The sequence below is a fragment of the Pipistrellus kuhlii genome, unplaced genomic scaffold (assembly GCF_014108245.1).
Source record: "Pipistrellus kuhlii isolate mPipKuh1 unplaced genomic scaffold, mPipKuh1.p scaffold_m20_p_3, whole genome shotgun sequence".
NCBI lineage: Eukaryota > Metazoa > Chordata > Mammalia > Chiroptera > Vespertilionidae > Pipistrellus > Pipistrellus kuhlii.
Window position 1 is genome coordinate 81834911 of NW_023425529.1, and position 12698 is coordinate 81847608.

The window sequence follows — 12698 nt, forward strand, 5'->3', positions numbered from 1 at the left end:
TTTTAAAAAAAAAAATTTTTTTTATTGATTATTAGAGAGAGAAACACCAATGTGAGAGCAAAACAATGATCAGCTGCCTCCTGCAAACCCCTTACAGGGGATTGAGCCCACAACCCAGATATGTGGCCTGTCCAGGAATTGAACCAGTGACCTTTAGGTACATGGGACTATGCCTAGCCAAGTGAGCCATACATACCGGACAGGGCTATTTACATACATTTTAAACAGTTACTCCAAGAAATCATTTTGTCACTCTATTTAATATTTATAGATGTTTTTTTGGTTGGAAATAAAAAATCAAAACAGCAAACTCAAGTATGTCCCAGTTATCTCTCTGATTCTACAGTAGCCGCTAAAACAGGGCTTGCTGCCTTTCGTCATCTTGCCTTTCTGCAGAAGAGCCAAAGTTGCTCAACTATAAAGTCAGAGTTTACTTTGATTTTTTCCATCCATCAGGTCATAGAGGAAGCTGCCACTGAGCACAATAGAATTGGTACTCAAAAATTGGTACTACATTATAATTCATTCATGGGGAATGAATTAGTTTGAATGAGGTGACTAAAGGATTAGTTAGTAGTGGTTAAATCAAACAACTAAGACCTTCAGTGGTGGAGGCAATGTTCTGCATTATTGGCAGTCAGAAGCAGGGTTCTCTAAAAACTTTCTGCAATAATTTATTTAAACACAATTTAAACAGTTACTACAAGATATCTTAAAATTTTAAACAGTTAATACAAGAAAAATACACACTAAAAACTGTTTATAAATTTTAAAAAGAAAATCTTGGAACTGGTTAAAATACTTTTCTTGATGTTATTGGTATTATTTCCATTTTATTCTATTGATGAACTCTTCTGTAAGTCAGAAAAGTAACTTTAGCAACTCTATGAACAGCAGCAATCAATTTACTGATCTCTGAGAAATCCAGTCAGTTTTTCACAAGGAACTGGCTTTTGCTGAGCTTCCCTCTCTCCCTGAGGTAAGTGAACAGGTGCCGTCGTCTCCTCCACGTGACCTTCACCCCATACTTCTCCTCAGGGGTGTCTTTAACCAGAACAGGCCCAGGCACTGGGCTCTCAGAAGTGCTAGAGTGAAGGGAACTGCTTGGCAGGCTGTTTTCCTTATGATCTGGGGTAAGCAGCCTTTGCTTCATAGGAGATGACTCTGGGGTCTGGATATCAGGTGCAATGAACATGTAAGGTAAGTTTTGAAGTGCATGTGTTGACATTTCCCCACAGCTTGGGGGGCTGAGCATTGGAACTAAGGGCCTTTTGGAAATGTCCTTTACTGAATGATTGGGGCACTGCTGGATTAAGGGGCCTCCGAGTGTGGCTGAACTGGAAGAAGACGGTGGACTCTCAAATGTTAGATGTGGAAACTTGGAGGTGGCAGATTTTCGATCTGAACGTCTTGCCTGGTCTCGGTGATGATGCTTCCCTTTCCTGTTGGCTGGGAACCAGCTTTCTGCTGTTGTATCAAACTGAGGTGATACCTAAGGGTCAAGAACAACAACAACAAAAAGTGAGGACAGCTACATACCAAGAACAAACCTAAGGGAAGAAACTATACTCAATGACCGGAGACCAGAATCCTATTGATAAATGGGACTCACTATAGCCCTGGCCGATTTTGTTAGAGTGTTAACCCTTGTACCAAAGGGTCACAGGTTCAATTCCTGATCAAGGGCATATACCTCAGTTGCAGGTTCAATTCCTGGCCCCGCTACTGGGGTGAAAGCAGGAGGCAACCAATTGATGTGACTCTTTCACATCAATGTTTCTCTCTCTCTTCCCCTTCTTTCCTTTTCCCTCCCTTTCACTCTCTCTTAAAAAAAAATCAAAGAGCCTGGCCGGTGTGTCTCAGTGATTGAGTGTTGATCCAGGAAGCAGGAGATTATGGTTTGATTCCTAGTCAGGGCACATGCCCAGATTTCAGGCTCAATCCCCAGTAAGGGGTGTGCAGAAGGAAGCCTGTCAAACAGTCTCTCTTCATGTCAATAAAAAAAAATTTAATCAATGAAAAGTATATATATATCCTCGGGTGAGGAATAATAAATGGAACCCACTATTGTAAGGGACAAAACAAAAATACCTGTATTAAAGGGATATTAATAGAAAGGGATATGAGCTTGGGCAATCTATTTTATCTCTCCAGCTTTCAGTTTCCTCATGTGTAGTAAGAAAGGGGACAATGCCTCCTTTTCTTTCTTTCTTTCTTTTTTTTTTTTAAATATATTTTATTGATTTTTTACAGAGAGGAAGAGGAATAGAGAGTTAGAAACATCGATGAGAGGGAATCATCAATCAACTGCTTCTTGCACACCCCCTACTGGGGTTTTGCCTGCAACCAAGGTATAAGCCCTTGACCGGAATCGAACCTCGGACCTTTGGCTCTATCCACTGAGCCGAACCTGTTTCGGCAATGCCGCCTTTTCTTTATTACACTATACAGCTGCAACTTGTTTAACTATCTTTAAACTTTGAGGGCAGAGACCAGCAGTCTTATTCACCATTGATCCCAGCACTTAGGAGAATGCTTGCACAAAGGCCTCATGTAAAGAATGAATTGCTGGGAGAATCCAAGATGGATGCACAGGTAAACACCTAGCTGCAGCCGCACACAACAATTTCAATAAAATACAACTAAAATATAAAATGGACGTTACCCAGAACTACAGGAAAGTCGACTGACTGGAAATTCTACAACGAGAGGCAGGGAGGAAACCAGAAGAAAGAGCGGAGGAGCTGTAAGAGCCTAAGGTACCAAGACACGCGGCGCACGCGGAGAGGACAGAGCCAGAGAGGAGGGGGCGGCTGAGTGCCTGGCTGGCGTTCCCTAGCACACATGTGTCAAACACAAGGCCCGCGAGCCAAATCCGTCCCGCCAGGCCTTGCAATGTGGCCCGCACCGCACTGTCATCACTGCACTCCACTGCGTGTCCATCACAATGACAGTTTATGACTGATCACTAAACCATTCGGCCCGCGATTTAGGCTGGATTTTAGATTTTGGCCCCTTCTCTGATTGAGTTTGACACCCCTGCCCTAGCGGGAAGGAGATAAAAGCTCCGACTGTTCTGGGCCCCAGTTCCAACTGCTCTGAACCCCAGTTCTAGGCCAGACCCCGGGGACCCAGGCTCATCCATAGGGAGCTGGGCTGTAAGGCGGAACCCCTGGGGAGCGGTGAAAGGAGGTCCCGGAGGCGCGCACATTGCACACAGAGAAGAGACGATTGGCTGTGCCTTGGGACTGCCCTGGCGGGAAGGAGACAAAAGCTCCGGACTGCTCTGAATGCCACCTCCAACTCCACTTCCAACTGAACTGAACCTCAGTTCCGGGCTCATTGGGGAGAGCCTAGACTGTTTGGTAGCAGGCGAAAATAGAGGGCACCTTTCTCTCAGAGGTGCTTGCAGCGAGTACTGAAGGACCCTGGGGATTACTGAGACTCAGGAACAGCATAGGGTGGGGCTGAGGAAAGCCATGGCTGTAGGCTCCACCCTGAAACTCCGCCCCTTCAGGGAAGCTGCGAAAATGCCGAGACAAGGAAATAGATCACAAACGAAAGAAATGGAGGACAAAAAGCGACTGGATATAGAGTTCAAATCTACGCTTATTAGGTTTTTCAAGAATTTCCTAGAAAAGGTCGATAAGATCTATGAGGATATGAAAAGGGATCAACTAGAATTAATAAGGAATCAACAAGAAATGATAAGGGATCAACAAGAAATAAAGAATACATTGTCTGAAATAAAAAATATTATACAGAGTCCTAAAAACAGAATGGAAGATCGCAAGAATCAAGTCAAAGAGTTGGAACATAAAGAGCCAGAAGACACTCCTCCGCAGAAGCAAGAAGGCAAGAGAATCCAGAAAATTGAAGATAATGTAAGAAACCTCTGGGACAACTTCAAGCGAACCAACATCAGAATTATGGGAGTCCCAGAAGATGAGAGAGAGCAAGATATCAAAAACATACTGAAAGAAATAGTGACAGAAAACTTCCCCAACCTGGTGAAAGAATTAGTCTTACAAGTCCAGGAAGTGCACAGAACTCCAAACAAAAGGAATCCAAAGAGGACCACACCAAGACAAATCATAATTAAAATTCCAAGAGCAAAAGACAAAGAGAGAATATTAAAAGCAGCAAGAGCAAAGAAGGTAGTTACCTATAAAGGAGCACCTATACGATTGTCAGCTGATTTCTCAACAGAAACCATGCAGGCCAGATGGGAATGGTAAGAAATATTCAAGGTGATGAATAGTAAGAACCTACAGCCACAGATAATCTACCCAGCAAAGCTATCACTCAGAATCGAAGGCCAGATAAAGAGCTTCACTAATAAAAAGCTAAAGGAGTTCATCACCACCAAACCAGAATTATATGAATTGCTGAAGGGGGTTCTTTTGGAAGAGAAAGTAAATAAAGATAAAAATTATGAACAACAAATATGTAACTATCAACAAGTGAATCTAAAAACCAAGGAAATTTAAAAAAAAATCTGATGAACAATATTAACTGTTGAATATAATAGAATTAGAGGTATGGAAGGGGAGTGAACTGTTTATTCTTGGGGAAAAGGGGAGAGGGGGATGTGGGAAGACTGAACATAAACTGTGCACCTATGGATGAGGACAATGGGGGTGGGAAAGGGCAGAGGGTGGGATGGGAACCTGGTGGAGGAGAGCAATGGAAGGGGGAGGGGGTAGGAACATTTGTAATAATATGAACAATAAAAATTTATTAAAAAAAAGAATGAATGGCTGAATGTAAGAATAGGGAGTGAGATTGTAGATTGAAAGCAAATAGCACAGGACCTGGCATGTAATCAGTTCTTAATAAATGTTCATTATTATTCTTATCCAGTAGATTCTAACATTTATGTTTCTTTTACAACCATGAGCAAATATATCTCTCCTAAGCAATTCCGAGCAATTCATATTTATTAAGCACTCCTAAGCAGATGTTATGCTTTAGTCTGGTCCTTTTGCTATACTACTTCCCAGACATACAGTAGCTATATGGGCTTTTAAGCTGTCAAAATATGACATAGGCCATTTCTGTGGGGGTTTTTTAAGGTTCAATCTATTAAACAGTAAACAGAATACTTAGCTCAGGAAACAATCTCATTTTTTACTAGTTCTGCCATTTATCTGGATTTTCTCACCCCGCTACTGGATAGTGAAATTTTTATACTAAGTTCTTTCAGAGGAATGTGTGGGGGCGGGAGAGGGGGAAGGAAGGAGAAGGAAACTACAATTCCAACCAATCTAGGTTGAAGTTTCTGAGTTCGGTTTGAAATTAGAAAAGAAGATATAGCAGAAAAGATGGCTGACCAGACAGAAAGAGTATATTGCCTCATCCCTGATCCATGAATCTTATTCTTTGAAGGCCTTGGTTCAAGGAGCAGAAGAATGAGTATTTTGAGAAGCCTAACAGAGTAAGTCAAAGTAAGAATCCCATGGCCTACCCAGGAAGTGATGGTGTTGTGGTCAATGGGCTTGCTGGGCACCTGTCTAGTGTGGGTGATGGGAAGCTGTGGCGATCTATAGAGGTGTCTGGGGCCCTCCATGGGCTGTTGGTGGAATAGCAGCTGGGCTTTCTGGGATGTCTGGCGGCGTTTTTTTCTGGGAGGCATCAATAGGTGATTGAAGAGCGGTTAGTAGCCACATGGTGCTGGGTGTAGTCAGGTACCAGGAGAGGCTCCAATTCCAACCCATGCCTGCAGAGAAGAAACAAAAGCCAGTCTTACTCATACTCAGCCAGTCTGTTCTACTGTCCACTTAGCACTCCTACTGAAAGATATGGGAAGTACAGCTTTCTAACCTACACCATCAAGTTACCAACAGTAGTTCAAAACAAAACAAACAAAAAACACAGAAGTTCACATGCAACATATGTTCAATGAACACCTACTGAGCATGTGTTGAGAATTTAACAATGAAAAATCATTTATTCCCTGATCATTTATTGAGTGCCAAGCACTTGTGGGACACAGAAGTCAGACTGTCCCTGTTTCAAAGAGCTGAGAGTCCAACATCGGGAGAGATGATACAATAATAGGACCAGTGCTTCCACTAACCCCAAGGGAGGCTTTCTAGAGAGGGTGACGCCTGACCTAGGTATAAAGGGCAAGAGAAAGCAGGGAGGGCACTCCAGGCTGAGGAGCAGCGCACACAAAGCACAAAGAACGTGAAGGAGCATGTGAATTCAGGGAATCACAGACCCCATGTAGCTGGACACAGGTATGAAGAGATGAATGGCCAAGAACGGAAGCTGGACATGGTGTCAGGGTTAGTTAAGAAAAACCAGGCATGCTCTGGTCAGTGTGGCTCAGTTGGTTGGGCATCACCCATGCACAGAAAGGCTGCTAGATGATTCCCAATCAGGGCACATGCCCAGATTTTGGATTCATGTACCTGATCCAGTGCATACAGAAACCTCTCTCTCTCTCTCTCTCTCTCTCTCTCTCTCTCTCTCCTATTTCTCTCTCTCTAAAATCAATAAAAACATTTTTAAAAAGAAAAACCAGGTGTATCATATGAGTTTGGATTTTAGCCCAAGTAGTCATTGAAGAATTTCAAGCAAAAAGATATGATCACACTTGGATTTTTTGAACTTTTCATTCCATATCATTTTATTTTTATGTTTTTAAATATATTTTTATTGATTTCAAAGAGGAAGATAGAAGGAAGAGAGAGATAGAAACATCAATGATGAGAGAGAATCATTGATCTGCTGCTTTCTGCACGCCCCCTACTGGGGATCGAGCCCGAAACCCAAGCATATGCTCTTGACTGGAATCGAATCTGGGACCCTTCAGTCTGCAAGCCAACGCTCTATCCACTGAGCCAAAACAGGTAGGGCCCCAGATCATTTTAAACACACACAAAAGTAAACTAAATAGCCGAAACCGGTTTGGCTCAGTGGTAGAGCGTCGGTCTGCGGACTGAAAGGTCCCAGGTTTGATTTCGGTCAAGGGCATGTAGCTTGGTTGTGGGCACATCCCCGGTAGGGGGTGTGCAAGAGGCAGCTGGTCGATGTTTCTCTCTCATCGACGTTTCTAGCTCTCTATCTTTCTCCCTTCCTCTCTGTAAAAAATCAACAAAAAATATATTTTTTAAAAAAGTAAACTAAATAATACAGTGAACCCCTATATACCCATCACTCAGCTCCAACAACCATCAACCCATCCACTCCCCTAACCACATCCCCTTCCCCTGTATTATTTGAAGAAAATGTTATACTCCCAATCATTATATCATTCCCATTAATATTATCAAATATTCAAATGTTTAATTATCTTGTAAATGTCATAATTGGTTTTTGTTTTGTCTTTTAGAGAGGTCCTCCTGGCAACAGTATGAAAAGAAAAAACAAGTGCCCTGGAAGTAAGAGAACCAGTTTTAGGAGGGTACTGCATTTCCTAAGTGAAAAATGGTGAGGCCTGAACCTGAGTTGTCAATGGAGATGGGAGGCTGGAGACAGAGGCAGGATCAACAGGAACTAGAGAGTAATAAAAGTATCTACTGATTCTATAATAGTAACCAGATCAATTTTGTTGTTGTTAATCCTCACCTGAGGATATTTTTCCAATGCTTTTTTCAGAGAGAGAGGAAGGAAGGGAGGGAGGGAGGGAGGCAGATTGATGTGAGAGAGACACAACGATTGGTTGCCTCCCAATTGGGGGGGGCGGGATGGGGAAGGATGGGAAGTGAGCCTGCAATTGAGGTAGTATGTGCCCTAGACCAGGAATCAAACCCTAGACCCTTCAGTACACAGGCTGATGCTTTAACCACTGAGAATACAGTCAGGGCTAACCAGATCAATTTTAATACAAGCTTCGTCAATGTAATGGTGGGACAGAAGTTTGAATGCAATAGGTAGAGAGAGGTAAGTGGAAGGTGCAACTGAGCATCCTAGACTTAGAAAACCACAGAAGGCAGATTGGTTCCGCTATACATTCATGATTCAGTTTTTCAGTCAACAGCAACAAAATACCCTGATTTATGTCACTAGGCGGTGGAGATACAGGTTAAAAAAGGGGGGTAAGCCGAAGCCCGTTTGGCTCAGTGGTAGAGCGTCGGTCTGCGGACTGAAAGGTCCCAGGTTCAATTTCGGTCAAGGGCATGTACCTTGGTTGCGGGCACATCCCTGGTAGGGGTTGTGCAAGAGGCAGATGGTCGATGTTTCTCTCTCATCGACGTTTCTAGCTCTCTATCTCTCTCCCTTTCTCTCTGTTAAAAATCAATAAAATATTTTTTTAAAAGGGGGAGGGGGTGAGGGGGAGAATCTCTACCCTCAAGAAACTAACATTTTAAAACTAATACCTATTTGTTCATTCATTCAACAAATATTTATTGAGTGCCTACTGTGTGCTAAGTACTATTCCAGCTAGGTGCTGGAAATATATACCATAGAACAAAATCAAATGCCTACCCTATGACACTTACATCTTAGTTGGAAGTGATAAGAGGTATGGCGAAAAATCAAACAGGATAAGGGATTGAGCTGACTGGGTGTTACTTTAGACAGGGCTGTCAGGAAAAACTTATCTGAAAAAACGATATTTGACAAAGACCTGAATAAAAAAGGAGAACAAGCTCAGCTGGTGTGGCTAAGTGGTTGAGCATGGCCTTTTAAACATGAGGTCACAGTTTGATTCCCAGTCATTGGGGGTGGGGGTGTGTGTGCAGGAGGCAGCCGATCGATGACCTCATCATTCATGTTTCTATTTCTCCCTCTCCCTTCCTCTCTGAAATCAACAAAAATATATTTTTAAAAAAGAAAAGAAAGGAGAACAAGCAAACAATAGGAAGATGTGAGCAGCATGCTCTCTTTCTCTGGGGAGCATGCACGCCTTCCCCTTCTCCTCTTCTCCCCCCACAGGCTGGCATCCCCTAAACTCTAAGGGACCCCAACCAGAGGAGCAGTAGACAGCGGCTTGTCCTCAGCTAACCCGCTGAACCTGTCTCCAAGGCCCCCTTTTCTCTGACTTCCCAGTGAGCCAGAGCAGCCCAGCCTAGGCTTTCCTGTTACTTCTTCAGTGCTAAGCTCTTCCTTACTTCACTGTCCCCAGCTTTAAAAAACATCCCATCGGAATGTGCTTTTGCTGTGGCCAATAAATTCTTGCTTGCTTTACTAAAAATAAAAATTAAAGTGTGAATGAAGAATAGTCCAGGCTGCAAGAATAATAAGTGCAAAGATCACAATGTGGGAATATGCCTGACTCTTTCAAGAAACAATAATGTCAGCAGAGCTGACCAAGAGAGGGTAGGAGATTAGAAACAGTTCATGTGATACTGGGTTTTATAGGCAAGCTTAAGAATTCTGGATTTGATTATTCCTAATGTGATAGAAAGCCACTGAAAAGTTCTGGATACAGAAGTGATATAATCTGATTTATAATGGGGTGTTTTTTTTAATTGATTGATTGGAGAGGAAGGGAGGGAGGGAGAGAAGAAGAGATGGAGAGAGAAGCATCACACTTGTTCCACTTATTTATGCATTTATTGGATTTTTTCTCATATGTACCCTGACCAAGGATTAAACCTGCAACCTTGGCATATGAGGAAGACACTAACAAACTGAGCTACCCAGCCAAGGCTGATTTATTCTTTAAAAATATTTTATTGATTTCAGAGAGGAAGGGAAAGGGAGAAATAGTTAGATACATCAATGATGAGAGAAAATAATTAATGGGCTGCCTCCTGCACGTCCCCTACTAGGGATTAACAACAAACCAGGCATGTGTCCTGACTAGGAAGGAATCAAACCATGATTTATGGTTTATGGGTCAATGCCCAACAACTGAGCCACACCAGCCAGGCTGATTTATACTTCTTTTAAAAATATATTTTATTGGCCGAAACCGGTTTGGCTCAGTGGTAGAGCGTCGATCTGCAGACTAAAAGGTCCCAGGTTCGATTCTGGTCAAGGGCATGTACCTTGATTGCGGGCACATCCCCAGTAGGGGATGTGCAAGAGTTAGCTGATCGATGTTTCTCTCTCATGGATGTTTCTAACTTTCTATCCCTCTCTCTTCCTCTCTGTAAAAAATCAATAAAATATATATTTAAATATATATATATATTTTATTGTTTTTGTTTTGTTCTTGTTTTTGTTTTTGTTTTCACAGAGAGGAAGGGAGAGGAGGAGAGAGTATGAAACATTGATGAGAGAAAAACATTGATCAACTGCCTCCTGCACACCCCCTACTGGGGATGAGCCTGCAACCAAGGTACATCCGGAATCAAACGTGTGACCCTTCAGTCCACAAGCCGATGCTCTATCCACTGAGCCAAACTGTTTAGGTCTGATTTATATTTTTAAAAGATAACTTGAGGTGCTTTGTGAGAAAAGGTGGGTTGGGGAACAGGGGGTGAGAAAGGAAGCAGGAACTCAGAAGGCTGTGCTGCAGGAATCAAATAAAGAGGTGACACTGTTCAAGATTAACAGTGAAAAGTATTGAAATTAACCAGCCTCAAGTGGATAATACTGTTGTGTCCAAATCCTACTATATTTATGTATCAATTTGTTTTACACAAAGATTATCTTAAAACTTTTCCACTTTCTTAAAACTTTAGATCTCTCCTTCTCTATCAATAAATGACTTATTTACTACTTCACAAAGAATACAGGACACATCAAAGGATATTTATTTTCCAGAAATCATGCAAACCTGCATATGCCTGCAGCCATCCTCCTTCTTTCTTCTGTAATTAGAGGTCAAGTCTCTTTTGCTCTCTTTTTAAAAATATATTTTTATTGGTTTCAGAGAGGAAGGGAGACAGAGAGAGAGAAACAATGATGATTCCTCCTGCATGTCCCACACCAGAGATGGAGCCTGCAACCTGAGCAGGTGTCCTGAACTGGCTCATACATAGGTAGACGCTCAATCACTGAGCCACAACTAGCTGGGCCCTTTTGCTTTCTAAGGTCTTTCCCTCTGGTTGTGCTTTGGAGCCAAACATTTCAACAACCACCTAAAAGTATTTATATATCTAGCTTAGAATTCTCCACACTCAGGACGCATATATCCCGCTGTCTATTTAACAGCAACTTAGATGTCTCAAATGCACTTCAAACTTAATATATTTAAAGCTGGATTCATGATCACTTCCCCTGCACCCCTACCACAAAAGTGATTATCCTCCAGGGCCCTTGATCAGGAAATGGCATAATTCATTCAGTTACGCACCCAGAACCCTTAGCATTTCCCTTTCCCCTCTCCCATCTGACCCAATACCTCTTCAACATGTCTTCAAGAATGCCTCTTCCTCCGCTCAGTGTCTCTCCCCCCACCACCCTTCAAGTTCCAACAATCCAGGCATTGGTAATTAGAGTAGCCTAACTGTTCTACCCTAATCCACTCTGGCACCCCCTGCAGAGACCTTTTAACAAAGCCTTTGTACTCACCAAGCTCCCTCCAGCTACACCTTTCACACCTCACTCCCTTTAAGGGTTTCCCTCCCTTTTGTGCATAGACAGCAGATCTCACCGAGATTTAGTTCATCAGAAAAGCCTTCCCTGACCTACCAAGGCAAGATCTCCTTATTATAGATACTCCAAGTTATCACTGACCTCTAACATCACTTCACGGCTATAACTCTCCACTAGCTTATTTTTTTTTTTATTGATTTAAAAGAGGAAGGGAGAGAAACATCAATGATGAGAAAGAATCAGTGACTGGCTGCCTCCTGCATGCCCCCTACTAGGATCTACCCGGCAAGCTGATCATGTACCCTGACCAGGAATCTAACTGTGACCTCCTGATTCACTGGTGGATGATCAACCACTGAGCAGCACCAGCCGGACTCCATTCGTTTATTTGAGCCTTCAAAAAAACGTCTGTGCTACCTCTTTCCTTCCATTAGACGGTACACTCAAACCTCTTCTGCCACTGTATCCTAGCACAATGTAGTTATTCAACAAAATTTGTTGAATAAGTTAGCAATACTATACAGAAAAGATTGGTTTGAGAGGTGGTGGTGGATGAGACATCAGTATTTGAAGATCTGGAGCTTAGATAGTGTTTATAGTGTGTCCTTTTTTTTTTTTAAGATGTTGGAAACTTGCCCGGTTGGCATGGCTCAGTGGTTGAGCATGGACCAGGAGATCACGGTTCATTCCCGGTCAGGGCACATGCTGGGGGCTGCGGGCTCGAGGCCCCGTGTGGGGCGCGCAGGAGGCAGCCGATCCATGACTCTCTCATCCTTGATGTTACTCTCTCTCCCTCTTTCTTCCTCTCCGAAACCAATAAACATAGTTTTTCATTTAAAATGTTGGAGACTTGGTTAAGAGAATACGCTGCCCTCAGACTCTCGATGAGGTCGGAGGAAGCAGACGATCGTTGGCTGTTGGTACAAGGACACAACCAGGGAGCCTCCTCACGGCAGGCCGCTCCCGAGGGAGGCGGCGGGGCGCGGGTGCTGGGTGCTCGGGCAGCGATGGGGCCGCCCCCGGCGCCGCCGGAGCCCCGGTTCCGCCGCCTCCGGAGCCCCGGGGCGCCCTCCCCGCCTCCTGCAGCCGCTCCCTCCCCACGAGCCGGCGCGGCCGCCTTACCCGCCGGGAGGCGTCCGGGCCGCTGCTCCCGCCGCCACCGCCGCCGCCGCGTTCGAGCCGGAACGCGGAGACAAGGGCCGGCGCCGATTGGCGACGCTCCGTCACGTGACCGCAACGCTCCGCCGGCGCCAATTTTA

The 12698-nt window shown here is 43.7% G+C and overlaps 1 protein-coding gene across 2 annotated transcripts; it reads right to left on the reverse strand.

Annotated features, from left to right (window-relative positions):
* Positions 1–658: 658 nt before the first annotated feature.
* RHNO1 (RAD9-HUS1-RAD1 interacting nuclear orphan 1) lies at positions 659–12686 on the reverse strand. Of its 2 annotated transcripts, none has more exons than XM_036454519.2 (3): positions 12562–12686; positions 5510–5719; positions 659–1492 (listed from the first exon to the last, which is right to left on the reverse strand). In XM_036454519.2, exons 2-3 carry the CDS (start codon positions 5633–5635, stop codon positions 929–931), a joined length of 690 nt encoding a protein of 229 aa, XP_036310412.1. In that variant the 5' UTR covers positions 5636–5719; positions 12562–12686; the 3' UTR covers positions 659–928. The 2 variants fall into 2 exon arrangements, with proteins under 2 accessions (XP_036310412.1, XP_036310410.1); XM_036454517.2 differs by having other exon boundaries at positions 5468–5719.
* Positions 12687–12698: the final 12 nt, after the last annotated feature.